Source organism: Dermatophagoides pteronyssinus, unplaced genomic scaffold, assembly GCF_027571235.1.
Source record: "Dermatophagoides pteronyssinus isolate colony J.1.1.1.1 unplaced genomic scaffold, Derpt_VIB-CSIC_2022.12 sq0020, whole genome shotgun sequence".
In the NCBI taxonomy this organism is placed as follows: Eukaryota; Metazoa; Arthropoda; class Arachnida; order Sarcoptiformes; family Pyroglyphidae; genus Dermatophagoides; species Dermatophagoides pteronyssinus.
Window position 1 is genome coordinate 638,513 of NW_027461544.1, and position 17,469 is coordinate 655,981.

General features: G+C 32.2%; 6 protein-coding genes across 8 annotated transcripts; 3 read left to right on the forward strand and 3 right to left on the reverse strand.

Moving 5' to 3' along the window:
• Positions 1–94: 94 nt before the first annotated feature.
• On the forward strand, positions 95–4,500 carry LOC113790926 (uncharacterized). 3 transcript variants are annotated; one of them, XM_027340630.2, is made up of 4 exons: positions 95–1,012; positions 2,567–2,875; positions 3,267–3,473; positions 3,541–4,500. In XM_027340630.2, exons 1-4 carry the CDS (start codon positions 622–624, stop codon positions 4,311–4,313), a joined length of 1,680 nt encoding a protein of 559 aa, XP_027196431.2. In that variant the 5' UTR covers positions 95–621; the 3' UTR covers positions 4,314–4,500. The 3 variants fall into 3 exon arrangements, with proteins under 3 accessions (XP_027196431.2, XP_075678871.1, XP_075678870.1); XM_075822756.1 differs by lacking the exon at positions 95–1,012 and adding an exon at positions 1,498–1,547; XM_075822755.1 differs by lacking the exon at positions 95–1,012 and adding an exon at positions 2,168–2,381.
• Positions 4,501–4,892: 392 nt separating this feature from the next.
• polybromo (protein) lies at positions 4,893–11,229 on the forward strand. The gene is made up of 5 exons (XM_027340628.2): positions 4,893–5,034; positions 5,121–9,979; positions 10,038–10,636; positions 10,697–10,784; positions 10,845–11,229. Exons 1-5 carry the CDS (start codon positions 4,966–4,968, stop codon positions 11,071–11,073), a joined length of 5,844 nt encoding a protein of 1,947 aa, XP_027196429.2. The 5' UTR covers positions 4,893–4,965; the 3' UTR covers positions 11,074–11,229.
• Positions 11,230–11,278: 49 nt separating this feature from the next.
• Positions 11,279–11,711, reverse strand: LOC113790932 (transcription elongation factor 1 homolog). Its single transcript, XM_027340636.2, has one exon. The coding sequence runs from the start codon at positions 11,580–11,582 to the stop codon at positions 11,331–11,333; it is 252 nt and encodes an 83-aa protein (XP_027196437.1). The 5' UTR covers positions 11,583–11,711; the 3' UTR covers positions 11,279–11,330.
• A 30-nt stretch (positions 11,712–11,741) lies between these two features.
• Positions 11,742–12,686, forward strand: Tango14 (transport and golgi organization 14). Its single transcript, XM_027340635.2, has one exon. It carries the CDS (start codon positions 11,859–11,861, stop codon positions 12,576–12,578), a length of 720 nt encoding a protein of 239 aa, XP_027196436.2. The 5' UTR covers positions 11,742–11,858; the 3' UTR covers positions 12,579–12,686.
• On the reverse strand, positions 12,646–13,951 carry LOC113790930 (spermidine synthase-like). Its single transcript, XM_027340633.2, has 2 exons — positions 13,501–13,951; positions 12,646–13,446 (listed from the first exon to the last, which is right to left on the reverse strand). Exons 1-2 carry the CDS (start codon positions 13,704–13,706, stop codon positions 12,702–12,704), a joined length of 951 nt encoding a protein of 316 aa, XP_027196434.1. The 5' UTR covers positions 13,707–13,951; the 3' UTR covers positions 12,646–12,701.
• Positions 13,952–14,158: 207 nt separating this feature from the next.
• On the reverse strand, positions 14,159–17,404 carry gammaCOP (coat protein (coatomer) gamma). Its single transcript, XM_027340629.2, has 3 exons — positions 16,863–17,404; positions 14,854–16,793; positions 14,159–14,792 (listed from the first exon to the last, which is right to left on the reverse strand). Exons 1-3 carry the CDS (start codon positions 17,274–17,276, stop codon positions 14,402–14,404), a joined length of 2,745 nt encoding a protein of 914 aa, XP_027196430.2. The 5' UTR covers positions 17,277–17,404; the 3' UTR covers positions 14,159–14,401.
• Between the last annotated feature and the right edge of the window lie 65 nt (positions 17,405–17,469).

A 17,469-nucleotide genomic window follows, 5' to 3' on the forward strand; every position in this document is an offset into this window, starting at 1 on the left:
ACAATGTCAAACAAACGGGATGGCATCACCCAAAATTTTATTCATTTATTTAGTGTCCTCATCATCATTATCATTCGGTTTCAATTGAATGGATTGTTCGTCAAAAATACATTATTATCATTTTCAAAGCCAAAGCCAAAGTCAGAAATCATCATCAAAATTGAATTATAAATTCAACAACTGAATAAACAGACACTGTGTGTTTTCGGTCACATGACAGTTTAAATGGCTTGACAGTTGGCCAACCATCAACCATCATCATTCTGTTAACACGTATCCCGTATATATGTTATTTTCAAAATCGAAAAACTTCAACTTGTTCCGGCCTATGACCTCTTCATATTGAATAGTTTTTAGTCGTCGAATGATGTTGAAAACATTTGAAAAATGTTTCTTCATCATCAACTCTAACCTAACCTAACCTAACCAAATGGTTGCCCTTCGGTGATAAAATAATATTAATTTTCTCATCATCAAACAAGTTTGTCGTTTGAGATTGATCTATCATCATCGATTTTTCTTCAATCAATAAATAGAAAAAAATGTGTTCTTCATTCTTGAATTTTTTTTGGCCATTTTTTTTCTCATTTCAAACTATCATCACTGTCAACAACAACAACTATGACCGAATCTAAGGTCATGACTGCCAAAACTGCCGGCTTTTTCCAATATAAACAACAACAACAACAGTCATCAGTATTTTTCAAATTTCCATTTTTCAGAATAATATCCAGAATAATCCAACAGCAGAATGCAATCATCAATTTCATTCCATTTGTTATCATTCGTTTATGGTGTAAAAATAGTCAACTATTACGACTGCAACGACAACAACAACGAGGACGATATTGTCCATTAAATGGTCGACTAAAGATAATAATGGCCATTATTTCATTGATAATAATATCTATTTTATGGCCATTATTATTCAATCAATCAGCCAACAATTTATTTTCCATTATTATACTAGTCCATGCTCAACCACAATCATCACAACAAAATTATATTGAATGTAAGTTTAAAAGTAGAAATAGCCGCTACACATTTGTAAATTTAGGCTTCCTTCCTTAATATTTTCTATGCTCTCTTGCTTAACATCTTTTCCCTCTCGAAAAAAACTTTCATGATTTGTTTTCTTTTCTTAAATCAATTTGAATGAATGTTTTGTTTTTGTTTTTGTTATGTAATTAGGAATCAACTTCTTCCGTTGAATTGATTGATCACTTTCTATTTATTTTTGAACATTTTGCTTGAATGTTTTATGTTTTGTTTTGCTTCAATTGATTTTCTCTCCTTCTCTCTCTCTCTTGTTCAATCTCTAAATATAGAAATATATTTCAAATATCCAGTAGTCGTCGTTGTCGTTTTCTGATTGAATTCAAACAAAATTTTTTTCTTCGTTTCTCAATACACGATGCTTCAATGTGTGTTTTGTTTCATAACACTGCAGTGTTATTGAATAAAATAAATGTTTGTTTAACTCATCAACCACCACCACCACATTTACCCAGAAAAACAAAACAAAACAAACATCACATCGGTCATAGGTCAATAGATAAATTCCATCCGAAAAAAAACATTGATTGAACAATTTTTTATCCCTTTGAAAATTTTTTTCCATTTCGATCCCGATAGGTCGATCGATGGTTAAACAACCTAAATTCAACGATTTTATTAATAGATACATTGTAGCAAACACGATACATTTCTTTGCTACACTCTTTTTTCTTTCTTTCCACTAAATATAGATATATAACAAACAGGTAGATAATGATGATGATGATGATGATGATCCGATATTAACAAAACGTATCAATCACCACCACCGTCATCAATTGTTGAATATTAAACGGTGTGTGTATCAAACAAAATTAATGATGATGATGATTCTCATCAGGTAAATAAAATACCTGTGCGAATCAATTTATGTCAAAAAAAAAAAAAATCAAACTCGAAGTTTCATATTTTCAACAAAAAAAAATTATCCCGATATCATCATCAAATGATGGAAAAATGAAATTTTCCTCCTGTCTTGTCTCATCATCATCATCATCAAGATTTGATGATTTCTTCATCCGAAAAAAGCATCCCAAAAACAATTGATAATTTTCTTTTCATTGACCATTCACCAAACCAACCTCATTGCACATTCCATCATCATTGACAATAGTTGATTGGTTTGACTGGTTGACTGGATAAAAATTTTCATTTTTTTTTCTCTAATTTCGGGCGAGGCAAACATATACATCAGATAGCGAAGAAGCAAGCAAGCAAAAAAAGCTACCATTATTTTTTGATCGCCTACACTTATTTTGTTTGCTGGAAAAAAGCTTAACATTTTTCTGTTTTGTTTTATTTTTTTTCATTAAAAAATGTCAAAGGTCATTCAAGTGTAAAGGTGTTGGATTACCTGAATTGCAGGTGTTTTTGCTTTTGCTATTGTCAACGATAATAACAATAACAAAGATTTCCTGCTGTTTTTTTTTTTTTGAAAAATTTGTTACATCAGCATGTGATTTTTATCTCTTTTGTTTTGTTTTGTTTTCTGTTTTGGTTTGTTACACAGATAATCTAGCCGATTATTGTTCAAAAGAAACATGGTCCGATTATCCTGGTCGTCATCTAATTCGTTTAGAAAAATCATTAAAAATACGTTTACCATCCATATTGGATTTTCAATTTAATGAAACACATCGTCAACGAATGGGTTTTTATCGTCCTGGTTTTTATCCAAATCCAATGGACAATCACCATAATCAACATAACCACCAGCAACAACATAATCAGCAACAGCAACCATCATTTGTACCATATTGTCTGCTTAGTTTTACTGTTGATTATGGTCATCGTATTTATGCTGAAGGTCTTGCCACTGGTAAGTTATCATTTTTTTCAAAAAAACTTTTCTACCACTCTCCCCTTGCATACAATAGAAAAAAAATTCCCATTGAAAAGAACTAGTTTTTTCTTTCCAAAATTGAATGAATGATGATGAAAATGATGACCTTTTTCAATTTGATCGCCTACGAAATAATGATAATGATAATAATAATGCCATTGCTTGTTTGATTGATCAATCAAATCATTTTTCTTTTGATCAAAATTGATGCCTGTCATCTTTTATTTTTTTGCTGCACCGACAAACATTAGATATTATTTTCGAATTCAATTAAGGCTTTAAAAATTCAATTTGCATTCATATTCGTTGTTTCTGTTGTTCACCTTGTTCACCTACGCTTTTTTTTACTTTACTTGACTTTAAATAGAATTGATTACCGGTGGTAAAGAATGGTTTACGGAAACATTACATTTTTCTCGTCGATCATCATCATCATCATCGATGGGTCTACAAAATACACCAGAAATCGGTACATTCACCATATCGACAACAAAAAATTCATTAACACTAGTCTTTGAACAATTACATTTGGGTCCATTTAGTTTTCATCTAATTTTAACACCATTTCGTGATGGTAATTATCTTATTCTGATTCATTTTTTCCCGTATCATTTTTTTGTTAAAATATCAATTTTTTTCAGCAAAACCAGAATTTATATTCGGTTGTGAAAATGAACATGAATATAAATGTACAAATGAACGTTGTATAGCAAAATATTTAGCTTGTGATCATCATAATAATTGTGGTGATTATTCGGATGAACATGTTGGTTGTATGTCACGTGTACCATCTACTATACGGCCATTATTATCACCATCATCAAGACAACCGGAATTTATTCCACCAGATGGAAGAGATAACAGTGGACAAATAACAGATAATTTACCCGATCGACCACCAACATCAAAATTACCAACATTCCCAATCGATATTGATCATACATCATATGATGGTGGTGGTGGATCATTTGATAGTGATACAATACCAGAATATTTTGATATTCCATTTCCTGGTCGTGATAAAACAACTAATGGACCAGGAACAACAACAATATTTCATAAACCTAAACCAATGAATGGTTTTCATGGAACTGATGTTCATACTGGTGGTGGTGGATTTCTTGGTGATCTTTTTCGTTTCGATTCTGAACATACATCAAATGTTGTTAAAGTTGTTCGTTATCTTCTTGCTTTATTGCTTATTATCATATTGGTTACGTTGATTAATTTTCTAATATGGTGTTTGATTACTAAACGTGATCAATCATTTATAGCCGCATCACCACCACCACCACCACCACCTGTTGAAGAATCTGGTAGTCCAATACCTCAATCACTTAGTGGAGCACCTTCACCATCATTATCACAACAGCATCAACGACAATTACCACCGATATCTGTCATTTCGGTATGATCATTCATGTTGTTGTTGTTGTTGTTTGTAAATACGAAGAAGAAACTTATTCTAAAAACGAAAAAAACAAAAGAAACTTATTAATTATATAGTATTACTAAATTATCAATATATTTTGATAAATTGTTTTTATTTTATTTGTAATTTTTTTTAAATAAAAATACTGTCCAACTTTGATCATTAAAAATTATAACGGAAATAAAATTCTTTTTCGAACGAAAAACAAAACAAAAAATTATTTTTTCAATCATTCGAATCGCTATTTAGACTGTATAGGTTTGTTTGGGTAGAAACAGTCTGAACAATAAATAGGAGTGGATTCACCCCATTGTTCGAATGCAACCAAACATGGATGAATGATGGGAGATATATTTTGAGCTGGAAAAATGAGCTTTGCTTGCTTGCATTCAATGTGTGGTCTGCTGTTAGCCGCTTTTTTGCTTTGTCAGGGAATATTATTTTTAGTTTGCAAAAAAAAGAGAGTGTGAACAAAAAAAAAGAAGAAAAAGAAAAAAAAAGTAAAACCAAGTCTCGATCCAGTCTTGTGTGTGTGTATGGTGTGTGTATATTTGATTATATATTGCCGCCGTTTTTTGAAAATTTAAAAAACAAAATTGTTGAATGTTTTAGTGATTAATTAATAATTAATAGGATGCCTAAACGAAAAAAATCCGGATTTGATGATGGATCGGATTGTGGTAAACGTCGAAAATATGATCTGGTAGGTTATCGATTTATATTCAACAATGTTACCAATTAAAACAACGATTGTTTTGTTTTGTTTTGTTTTTTTCCATTTCGTAACAGTCCGAACAGTTACAAGAATTGATTGAATCACTTCGAAATTATAAAACATCACAAGGTAAATTATTATGTGAAACATTTATGCGTGCACCAAAACGTCGAACATTGGCTGAATATTATGAAAAAGTATCGACACCAATCGATCTGTTACGTATACAACAAAAAATTCGTATGGATGAATATGATGATCTTGATCAATTTGAATCCGATATTAAATTATTGATCAACAATACAAAAGCATTTTTCACACCAGACACTACTGAATATGCAGATGCTGTAAAACTATGGGATGTATATGTTGATTTAAAAAATCAAATATTCGGTTCATCAAGTAGTACGGCCAGTTCGGATGAATCATCAATAGCAGCTGAATGTAAAAATGATTCGGCTGATGAAAAATCCGAAGAAGCAGACGCTTCATCAATTATAGACAGTGGTAGTGTTGATGATGAAGATCCATTTGAAGAATTATTCGGTGCTATTATGTCGGCCGTTAGTGATGATGGTCGACAATTATCAACAATGTTTGAATTATTACCATCACGTGCTGCTTATCCAGATTATTATGATATTGTAACCGAACCAATTGATTTGAAAATGATTGCATCACGTATACAAAATCATGAATATAATAATTTAAATGATTTGGAAAAAGATTTAATATTAATGATACGTAATGCTAAAATGTATAATGCACCCGGGTCACAAATTTATAAAGATGCTAATGCATTAAAACGTACTGTTCAACAGAAAAGATCCGAAATCGAAACAAGACGTACAACACCGGCTGCTAAATCATCCGAAAGAATACGTGCTAAACGTCAAAATCCATTTGGTCAACAAAATAAATGGAGTTCAATAGCGGCTGCGTTAAAATATGATGAAGATGGACAAGGAACATCTACAACAGCTGATAATGATGATGATTTTGAGGAAAATGAATTGAATTTTTCCGATTCTGAACATGATCAAGATGATAATAAAGATTCGAATCCACATTGGATGCTTTATAATGCTGTTTATGAAACACCACATTCTGAACCATTTTTTCGTTTACCATCACGTCGTATTTATCCGGATTATTATAAAGAAATTAAACATCCAATTTCACTTGGACAAATTGGAAATCGTATTAAAACCAATCAATATGAACGTATTTCCGATTTATTGGATGATTTGAAATTAGTATTTGACAATGCTATGAATTATAATCGTCCTGATTCAAAAATTTATAAAAATGCAGCCAAATTAAAGAAAATATTACAGATGAAAGCTCGTGAAATAATGTCCGTTTATAAAGATGAAGGTGGTGAAGATGATGATGATGAATATGATGATGATGATGAAGATGGTGCCGATACAGCATATGATGATGATGATAATGATGGTGGTGGTGGTGAATCAAATCTAATGATACCATCACCAACTAAAAAAAGTAAAGCCGGTCAAAAACCATCACGTTCATCGAAACGATCTATGGTGAATGCAATGTCACAAGAACTTAAAAATGTACGCCGTTCACAAAAAGCTATTAATTCGCAACAAAAATCTCGAATGATTACTTTATATCGAACAGTTTTACATTCGGATGATAATGGTCGTTTGTTAATCGATCCGTTTATGGAAAAACCATCACGAAAATTGTATCCAGATTATTATGATGTTATTGAACGGCCTATCGATATGAAAACAATTGAGTCAAAAATTCGTAATAATCTTTATGAATCCGAAACTGCATTAGTCAATGATTTTCGTTTGATGTTTTCCAATTGTCGACGTTATAATGAAGATGGTTCGCTTATTTATCAAGATGCTGATCGTCTTGAACAAATAATGGATTCAAAAATTCTTGAACTTGGACCATCACAAAATCAAATGACCAATCAATTAGATTCGACTGGACAACGAATGAAAAAAGAACGTATACGACCATCATCAGCTATACAGCTGAAAATGAAACAATTATTTGATGCTGTACAAAGTTATAGAGATATACGTGGACGACAATTATCATCAATATTTATGAAACTTCCATCACGTACTGATTTCCCAGATTATTATGAAGTAATTGCTAAACCATTATGTTTAGAAAAAATAAATCAACGTATCAAAAATTGTGTATATGAAACTGTTGAAGATTTATTATCCGATATAATATTAATGTTAGATAATGCTTGTAAATATAATGAACCTGATTCACAAATATTTAAAGATGCATTAACATTGCAACAAGTTGCATTACAAACAAAAATTGGTTTAAATGTTGATACTGTTAATGGAATACCTGATGTTAAAATTATTGTACAAGATTTATTAACAAATTTGTTTATTTCAGTTTATACACACCAAGATGAAGAAGGTCGTTGTTTTTCTGATTCAATAAACGAATTAACCGAAACTAATCCTACAGAATTGAAAACATTAAATTTTGATATAATTAAACGTAATCTTAATCTTGGTCGATATCGTCGATTGGATCGTTTTCAACAAGATATGTTTGATGTATTTGAAAGATCACGTAAAGTATCACGTACTGATTCACAAGCATTTGAAGATTCAATTGAATTACAAAGTCATTTTATTGCAAAACGAAATGAATTATGTAGTAATGGTGAACTTTTATCATCAAAAGCATTAAATTATACTTTGAATACATTACAAATTCATATTGAAAATTTAAGACAAGAAAAAGTTCCAAAAGAATTATCCGAAGAAGAATCTAATCGACAATCAATGGATACGGATAAAGAAATTGATACGGTTAATAATACAAGTTCAATGTCCATTGGTGGACCAATGCAAACAATCAATGAAGATGAAACAATATTTTATCAAGATCTTATGCTTAAAGTTGGTGATTTTGTCTATGTTGAACCACATGATAAAAATCTTGATCCACATATTGTTTACATTGAAAGTTTTAAAAAAGATAATACTGGACAAGCATTAATATATGGTTGTTGGTTTTATCGACCACCCGAAACATTTCATTTAGCATCGAGAAAATTTTTAGAAAAAGAAGTTTTTAAAAGTGATAATTTTACTACAACACCCATATCACAAGTAAAAGGTAAATGCTGTGTTATGTTTGTTAAAGATTATTTCCGCTGTCAACCGATTAATATTGATGATAAAGATGTTTATGTTTGTGAATCACGATATACAAGCAAAGGAAAATCATTCAAAAAGATTAAAATTTGGCCTTGTTTACAGAATACACCATACATAATGCGAGCCAATTTATTACCAATGTCACGTGTACCATCAGTTTTTGCTAAAAATCGTCAAAATATTACCACTGCTGCTGGTGGTGGTGGTGGTGATGGTAAACCTGTAATGATTGAAACTGGTGATGAAATTTCTGCCAATGATGATGTAATGGCTCCGGTAACTGAAAGCACTGATTGTTCGGTATTGGATGTTCCACGGCCGAATGTACCTTGTCCACCACCAATCGATTGTCCTGTAGATCCTAGTGTTCAGATTCAATTCTATGAACAATTTTCAATTCCAGCTGGAACATTCCGTGTTGGTGATTGTTGTTATGTTCGTACAGATCAGGAACGAAATTTAATCTGTCGAATCGATCGTATGTGGGTTGATCATGATGGTAATCCATATTTCCATGGACCATGGTATGTTCAACAAGCTGAATTACCTCCCACTACTATTGGATCATTTTATCCACAAGAAGTATTTCTTAGTTCGATTGAAGATACAAATCCATTATTGTCCATTTGTGAACGTTGTTCAGTGTTAGATACTACTGATTATTGTACTTTACGACCAACAGAATTTATGGAAAAAGATGTCTATGTTTGTGAAATTCGTTACCTGGAACATGAGAAAAAATTTGAACCATTACCTGAATGTGGTTTGAAAAAATTTCATCTTCAAAATCCAGCAACCGTAATTGATGAAATTTTTAGATTCCGTACTCCATTAGTTTTGACTAAAACAAATCATCAATTACCACAAGTAATCGAAGATCCTAATCATCCACTTTATCAAAAATTGATTGCTCAACAACAATCACATCAACAAGGATTATCATCTACAATTGATCCAGCTCAATTGATGGTTTCTGATTCACTTTTATCATCGGTTCAAGATGATTCTACAAATGATACAGTTACCGGTATCAGTATTACACCATCAACAAGTATTATGCCACCACCAGGAACTCCTGCTGCTGCTGCTGGAATGACAGTATCGAATACCCCTATGCCAATTGGTATTCAAATGAATGTTACACCGAATGGTTCATTCAGGACTAATAATGGACAGATTTTACCTGGTACACCGGTTACCACACCAATCGTTACACCTTCAGCTATAATTTCTAACAATGGTATTTCCACACCAATTACATCAAGTGGAAATAATAGTAAAAAAAAGCCAGCTACAAAACGTTTGGTTACTGGTTATATTATCTTTGCTTCTGAATGTCGTCGATCAGTTGTCGAAGCAAATCCTGAATGTTCATTTGGTGATATTAGTCGTATAATTGGTAATCAATGGAAATTATTGACACCCGAACAGAAAAATGATTTTGAACAACGAGCAGCAAAACAAAATGCCGAAGTAAAAGAATTAGTTGCTGCTGAAAAAGCATTACAAGAATCTTTGGGCCCATCATCACCAGCTCCACAACCTGGACAGCCAATGGAAAATTGTGTATTCGAATGTCATTGGGCCAATAAATGTGATTACCAATTCGAAGATGCTCAAGATCTTTTCGAACATTTAACTGGAGAACCGAATGGACATGTTTGGATTTCATATGCAGATACTAAGGATAAAGAACCGGGTGAATTTCAATGTATGTTTCATGGTTGTGGACGAGTTAAGAAAGGAGCCACGTAAGTATATATTTTTAAAAAATTTTGCTTTCTTTTTTTTAAATAAAAATTATTACAGACCTTTTCCAAGTATTCAACGATTGATTCGACACTGTAAAGAAGTTCATATTAACAAACAGATACCAAAATTTCTTGATCCAGCAAAACGTTCAAAGAATTTTTTTCCATCATCTAAATTGGCTGCAGCTACAATGGATCACAATAGTCAAGGTTCTTTTATACAAACCGGACAGCCAGGTACCATTCCAAAAACGGGCACAACAACTACAATTATGCAGGGAGGACAAACATATCAAACAATTAATATTCAACATCAACCGCAATTGACATTGGGTCAACATCAGGTGACTACATCTACCATTCCGATTATGACTCAACAAGGACATCAAACTATTGTTACTACACCACATGGTACAGCACAATTAGTGACAACTACCGGACAAGGTGGACAAACATTCATTTCTCAACATCCATTGATCGCAACACAATCCGGTCAAACTTTTCAAGGTGTTCTCCATCATCATCATCCTAATCAATCGACCGTTGTTCAATCTGTTCCTCAATCGACAATCCAGTTTCAGGCTAATGGGCAACAAATTCAGTTACAAACCACTCAAAATGCCCCTCAATCAATACCGACTCAAATACATAAGACAAGTATGTGCTCTTATCATTCGTATTTTTTTGAATTTTTGCTGACATTTTTTTTCGATACAGGTGTTGGAGTTCAGGTGAAACCAGCAGAGCCACTTTTTGTTCAACCACCAAGAACTAATCGTTTGGTACATAGTCAAGCATACATGAAGTAAGTTTATCCTTTAATTTTAACTTATTTATTAACCATTTTTTCAATGAAATCAAATAGATACATTGAAAATCTAAAGCCAGATCGTCGATTTATTTCATCATGGGATCGTCAATTACAGGCGAAAAAACCCGAAAATGTTTACTCTTTAGCACGGCAGAATCATTCTGCTTTGAGTAATTGGCTGGAAAATGGTCCGGGTGCCAATCATGGCACAATCGAAAACGCTTTATGGGCATTGCGAAATTTTATGCACAAAGATGCATTAAATTTAGCTCAAAATTGTTAACAATATTAATTTTTTTTCAGACATTAATCATTTTTATTTCATTCGACATTTGTTTGCTATTCAGTCGCACTTGTCTGTGTGTGTGTGTAATGTAATTTAGTTAAATTTTTTTGATAAGATATCAAATAAAACCAAATATATTTTTTTTGAAAGGAATTTAACAAATGGAACATTTTCTTCAGAGATCGTTGACATGAAAACAAAATGAATGACAAATGCACACTGTTTATTGGTCAGGTATTATTATTGATGCTTGATTATTGATTCACTGATTCACATGCATCGATCCATTCGGTATAAACATCTATCGGTTCAGAAAGATAATTAATGGTTGATTGAAAATCTTCCAAACAAATTCGACAACTAATACGGCCAACATTACGTTGACGATCCAATTTAACTTCGCACGATTTTTCATGATTACAAAATGGACAATTGAATAATGTATCCAATGGTTGAATTGGTTTTTTAGCTGCCATTGGCTTTCTTTTACTTTTCTTTTTAGCCATTTTTAGAGATCACTGAAAAAAAATATCAAGTCAAGTATCGGTTTTTCAATTTAAATTGAATTGCAAATTTAGGTAAACAAAATGAAAAGAAAAAGTTCCACCAACATTTGTCAATGTAATATGGAGCCAAAACAATGATGAACGATACTATCGATTGTACATTCTTTCTCTTCATCGATGTTCAGCTGTATTTTCCTTATTATTATTATTGTTTATTCGGATATTTTTTTAAAAGAATTTTTCAAATATTAATGTCAACATTTCTATTTTTAAAAAATGAAAGAAAAAAATTTACATTCCTTTGAATCGATCGATTCGATAGCTGTTATCGATGAAGATAGAGCTATGCCATCAATCGTAAACTTTGTATGCCGTTTGATGTTAATTCTATCTCATAGCCTTTTCTGGCTGTTAAAATTGACAAATATCTATTTTATAAATCTTTATCACCATTTACGATCACATTGGATTAATATCGATTTTCAAACGAAATCAAATCTGTCTCGTGTTCCAATGAATCTAGCTATTTGTATTGGTTTAAAAGATTCGAAAAAAATTGATATGAATATAATTGGTCAACTATTATGTTGGTGTCAAACATTATCGATCAAAACATTGACTATTTATCATTATTGTGATGCATTTCCTGAATTGAACAACATTAATACTCTTAACGGAATTGAAGTGCAAACAATTTCACTTTCATCATCGCATCAATCATTAATTGAATCTGTTCGAAAAATTTGTCAACAAGAATTACCAATTACCAGTGAACAAATCAGTCAATATCTACGTCAACAAGGATATTATAAATTTGATGATCCGGATTTGTTGATATGTTTCAATGGTGATCAACGATCTCTTCAAGCATTTCCACCATGGCAGATTCGTTTAACTGAAATTGTTTTTCTTCAATCGCATAAACTTTTGAATAAAAGTCAATTTCTATATATTTTGAAACAATTTTCTCGATGTGAGCAACGATTTGGCAAATAAATACTATTTAAATTTAAAAAAAATTGAATCACCGTCAGGTATTCTAAAAGTTTGATTTTTTTGTTGATTTGATTAATAAAAAAAAATTTATTTTATGAAAATTTCAAATTTCAATATGATCAATCATTTTCTTGATTGCTTCAGTGCTTTTTGAACAAACCTTGGCAAAACAAAACTAGCTTTATGCATGGAATCTGAATAGTATTTCAGCCCAAACCTTTCGCAATCTTCTTCACTAAATCGATGCTTTGGTTCAGTGAAATTTACGTTTGCTTCTTTTGATGCCAGTAAGAATCCAATCTGACCGGACGGATATGATGGAACCGATGTTGTAGCATAGGAAATGGATGGAAATATTTTACTCACTCTATCGAATAGTGATTGAATGAATTTCAATTCATACCAATAAGATTCGGCTTGCGAACAAATTATACCACCTGGTCGAAGACATTGAAATAATTGTTGAAAATATTCATTATTAAACAATAATTCGGCTGGTCCTTTTGGATCACATGAATCCGTTATGATCACATCGAATTCGTTTGGATTTTGTCGAACAAATTCATAGCCATCTTGAAAATTTAGTTTCAATTTATCATTTTTAAATCCTTCACTCATAAATGGTAGATAACGTTTGGAAGCATCAACAACTTGTTGATCAATTTCACATTGTACAATTTGTTCAACTAATGGATGTTTACAACATTCTCTTGCTACACCACCATCACCACCGCCAACAATTAACACACGTTTAGGATCATTATGAACGTTTAGTGGTAAAAATGCCATCATTTCTTGATATGCACATTCATCAAGCTCAGTACATTGCATAGCATCATCTAATGCTAAACATCGTCCAAATATCTGACTATGAATTACAATATTCATCAGAATAAAATAAAAATTAATCTGAAAATCTTACTTTTGAAAAATAAGAATATTCTGATAATCAGAACGTTTTTGATAAATCAAACGATTGATTCGAGTTGATATGACAATATCTTCACTGTGGAGAGCAGCAGTTTCATTAAACCATCCATGCTCTTTTCCATCCGTTTCTTCACCATTCTCTCGTTGACAATTATTCAAGCCAAATCTATTGTTCGAATATCCAATACGTTCAGACATTATTCAATTGGGCAAATCTCGTTTTTTTCAACAACAATTATATTGCTATCATCATTAGTCCTTCACAAACAAAAAATTATCATTTTCATATCATAATTTTTCTAACGTGGATTATTTTGTTTCTCCTTGAATGAACAAAAAAAAATTTGAATTAAATAAAAACAAAATATTAACTTTATTTCGATTAAATCGGTTTGTTTATCAAAAAATGTGCAATCACACTGCTGATTGACGAGAATTGAATGCTATTTGGGAAAAGAAAAAAAACATTGTTGATAAATTGAATTCGAGCTCAAACTTGTTTTGGCTTGGTCGCATCAATCACATTAATTTTTAATATATCAATACCAATACCGTCAGGTAACTTGTAGTAACCGGTAAAACATTCATACACAAACAGAAAGAGCAAGTCATATACAAAACAAAAACAAAAAGACTATTTATGATGAGAATTAGAAAAAAAAATAATATTTTTATTAGAATCATTTATAATGGTAAAAGCAAGAGGCAATTGCATTGAAGTGAAGTGAAGAAAAAAAAACATTTCCATTTATTTGAATAGCCAACAATTAATTTTGATGATCGATTTAACTGTGTCTGTTGGTTTGTTTGGCTTGATTGATTGATTGATTGATTGGTTTAAAAACAAAAACCAATATGAAAAAAAAGTAATTTAGTCATATCCATAAATCAAATCAAACAATGGCCGATGCAATATATTCTGAAATTGCCATCGATGATGATCGAACAGTTATCTTCATCGTAATACCATCGGTTGATTGTGCCAATTTAGCTCGAATTAAAACCTGTACCTGACCACGAAACAATCCGGAAAGAAATACAGTATGAGCATTCTTACCATCCGGAACACGATCCGATCTATCACAAACATTCATGTCCATAAAATTTACTAAATTTTTGATCGCTTCATCCAATGTTTTGAAATTCGAAAGTGCATAAGTTTCTTCCACTTGATTCTCTTCACCGGCTTCTTCCCAACAGGTTTGAAAATCTGGTACAATCAATTTTTGCATATAATCTGAGATTAATATGTCAACATCTTCCAGTGCATATTCATCTTGATAGCTAGAAATTTAAAAAAAAAAATAAATAATAAATATTAAGCTTCAAATCAATAAAGACATACCCTTCATCATCCAAAACTTGACTAGTGTTGGGATCACAATCTTTTACTAAATATTTGAGAGTAACCCCGGTAAATGTTCCAAACAGATGAGAAATGTCCATTTCAGAATTTTCGATATCATTATCTGATGGAAAAGAATCACTAGCCAAAACGACATAAATCGAACGAGGTGTATTGTAAACAAGTTGATCGCATTTGACTTGTAATTTTATATAAAAATTTTCAAACATTTCCATATCGATTGATACTTGTTCCAAAATCTGATCATTCAATGTATTCGTACAATCAAACTGTAAAACAATATGTTCACGAAACATATGTTTGATACATTGAACTACATATTCGGTTTCGGATTCGGTTAATTCAATAGGTAATGATGATTTTAAAATTGGTCCCAATCGAAGTGAATTCAATTCAGGTACTGATGCCAATTGTTCAGCATAAAGATCTTGTCTTGTAGCGGCAATCTTTTCAATGGCCGATGATGCACGAGTACCATGGTGGTTAACTCCAACGGCAGGTCCATTGGCAAGAGATTTACGATTAGAATCAGATTTGATGGATTGATTAGCGTCTAATAAACCAGTTATTGGCGCCGTTGACAATGGAACTTGTTTGATATCGAATGATTGTTCTTGATTCGAATGAGTATCCTGTAGATAAGCAGACAAGGCTTTTTCCAGACCAACAATTGATACTTGTAATGGATTCGATATGCAGTTCATTTTTGTAGATTTTGATTGTTTTGCCAATATATTCAGATGATAAGTTGCACGATCTCTGACTTCATCATCAGCATCGAGTACTGATCGTTCTAATAAAACCAGAATTTGTGGCAATAAATCTTCACAATGGGCAGCAAATTTTGCCAATGATGAAACTGCTGCCGCTCGAACAGGTGATTTTTCCAAAATAAGACGATTATAAATGTAACGAATATATTTAGCCGGTTGAGCTGTTTTAACACCTTCACGTCCAAGCAAATAGAGAATCTTTACAGCCAAACTTGTATGTTCACAATCTTCGATGAATTCGCAAAGATAAGCTAATCCAGTTTCTTTTGCTTCAGGATTATCTTCAATAATTGCAATGATAGTATCTACAATAGATTTTTTATATTCATATCCACCTTCTTCATGCAACATTGACGAAAGAAAAGACATCATTACAGTATGTTTACGAGGAAACTTGGCACATAATGCACGTGTTGAACCAACAACAACAATTTTAAATTCATCGGATATTTCCGACATAAAAGAAGCAATTTGTTTCATTAAACGTTCAACAGAAGATTCATTGCCAGTTTTCAACAATGTTGTGATTGCTAACGTTGCGATTGATCGATTATTATCGGTAATAAGATTCTCTAGATCAACATTACATGCCATCACAGCAGTCGGATGATTCATAGCAATTTTGTTCAATGCACGAACTGCTGCAAAACGATTTGTTGATTTTGATGATGAAAGCATCAACTGAAGAACCGAAATGGCTGAAGCAAGTTCTCGTTGCGATGTACAACTCAAATTGATTATTGCATTAGCAGCTTCATAAACAACCATTTCGGATTTATGTCGTAGACAGGATTCAATGTAATCATAGTAGATGCTATCCGATCCAGCACCTTCATCTTCGATCAATTTAGCTGATATACGAATAAGTTGACAAACAGCAAATGGTGATTTCATTGGACTACGAACTAATTTAGTCACTAGTTTGGTGACAGCTAAACGATCGCTTTTACGAATATGATAGAGCAATCCAAGAGCATGATATTGTACCATAATGTTGTCGGAATTCAAAGCTTCCTGTGCTTCGTTTGCCCATCGTTTTACACCATCTGGAATGGTTTTGGCCAAATGCAACGAAGAAACCAATGCAGCCGATGACACAGTAGGATTACGATCTACGATGGCTTGTTTCATGTATCGTTCTATTCCCTACATTATATCAAAGGAACAAACATGGTTATAAGGTTTTCATGATCGAAGTATATCATATTGTATTACCTGAAACGTTGAAGCTTCAGTTATTTGACACAAAGCACGTAAAGCAGCCGGTCGACATTGATCATCTTTAGCATTCATATCAGTTGTCAATGATGATGTGACAACATAAACATTTTCTGCCATTCTTGATAATTCTTTTATGCCTATATACACTAAACGTCTCAATGTAGAATCTTTAGATTGAAACAATTTGGTCATGTTGAAAAACGCATCGGTTGCTTCGAGTGTTGTCAACGGAGCCATACCGGTATTTATAAGATAAAGAATTTTGGTCAATATTAACGAACATTTTCGTGGATTGACCGGTGTTTCATTGAAAACACGAGCCTCTTGCAATACTGATGTTTTATCCAATCGTGCGAACGGATTACAGAAACCTTCTTCTTCATCTTTTTTGTCTCGTTTATGTATCATTTCGATATGATTATAATTGAATCGATCGATCAATGAATTTTTTAACAAATAAATATAGCATCGGTCATAAAAACACTCAATGAACGCCACGTCAACCTGGCTATAACTATACTGTCGATGTAGTTATAGCCGTCCGAAATGAGATCGTGATGAATGAGTGTAGTCGTTTGTGTTGATATAGTAAAAAATTAAA

Bases quoted from the DNA above. Each gene is read 5' to 3' on its own strand.
- LOC113790926 (XM_027340630.2), top strand. From the start codon at position 622: ATGACCGAATCTAAGGTCATGACTGCCAAAACTGCCGGCTTTTTCCAA. The intron at 1,013-2,566 runs GTAAGTTTAAAA...TTTGTTACACAG, and splicing joins ACAACAAAATTATATTGAAT to ATAATCTAGCCGATTATTGT. The intron at 2,876-3,266 runs GTAAGTTATCAT...GACTTTAAATAG, and splicing joins TGCTGAAGGTCTTGCCACTG to AATTGATTACCGGTGGTAAA.
- polybromo (XM_027340628.2), top strand. From the start codon at position 4,966: ATGCCTAAACGAAAAAAATCCGGATTTGATGATGGATCGGATTGTGGT. The intron at 5,035-5,120 runs GTAGGTTATCGA...ATTTCGTAACAG, and splicing joins AACGTCGAAAATATGATCTG to TCCGAACAGTTACAAGAATT. The intron at 10,785-10,844 runs GTAAGTTTATCC...GAAATCAAATAG, and splicing joins CATAGTCAAGCATACATGAA to ATACATTGAAAATCTAAAGC.
- LOC113790932 (XM_027340636.2), bottom strand. From the start codon at position 11,582: ATGGCTAAAAAGAAAAGTAAAAGAAAGCCAATGGCAGCTAAAAAACCA.
- Tango14 (XM_027340635.2), top strand. From the start codon at position 11,859: ATGAAAGAAAAAAATTTACATTCCTTTGAATCGATCGATTCGATAGCT.
- LOC113790930 (XM_027340633.2), bottom strand. From the start codon at position 13,706: ATGTCTGAACGTATTGGATATTCGAACAATAGATTTGGCTTGAATAAT. The intron at 13,447-13,500 runs GTAAGATTTTCA...TGTAATTCATAG, and splicing joins AATATTCTTATTTTTCAAAA to TCAGATATTTGGACGATGTT.
- gammaCOP (XM_027340629.2), bottom strand. From the start codon at position 17,276: ATGATACATAAACGAGACAAAAAAGATGAAGAAGAAGGTTTCTGTAAT. The intron at 16,794-16,862 runs GTAATACAATAT...GATATAATGTAG, and splicing joins CTGAAGCTTCAACGTTTCAG to GGAATAGAACGATACATGAA. The intron at 14,793-14,853 runs GTATGTCTTTAT...TTAAATTTCTAG, and splicing joins CAAGTTTTGGATGATGAAGG to CTATCAAGATGAATATGCAC.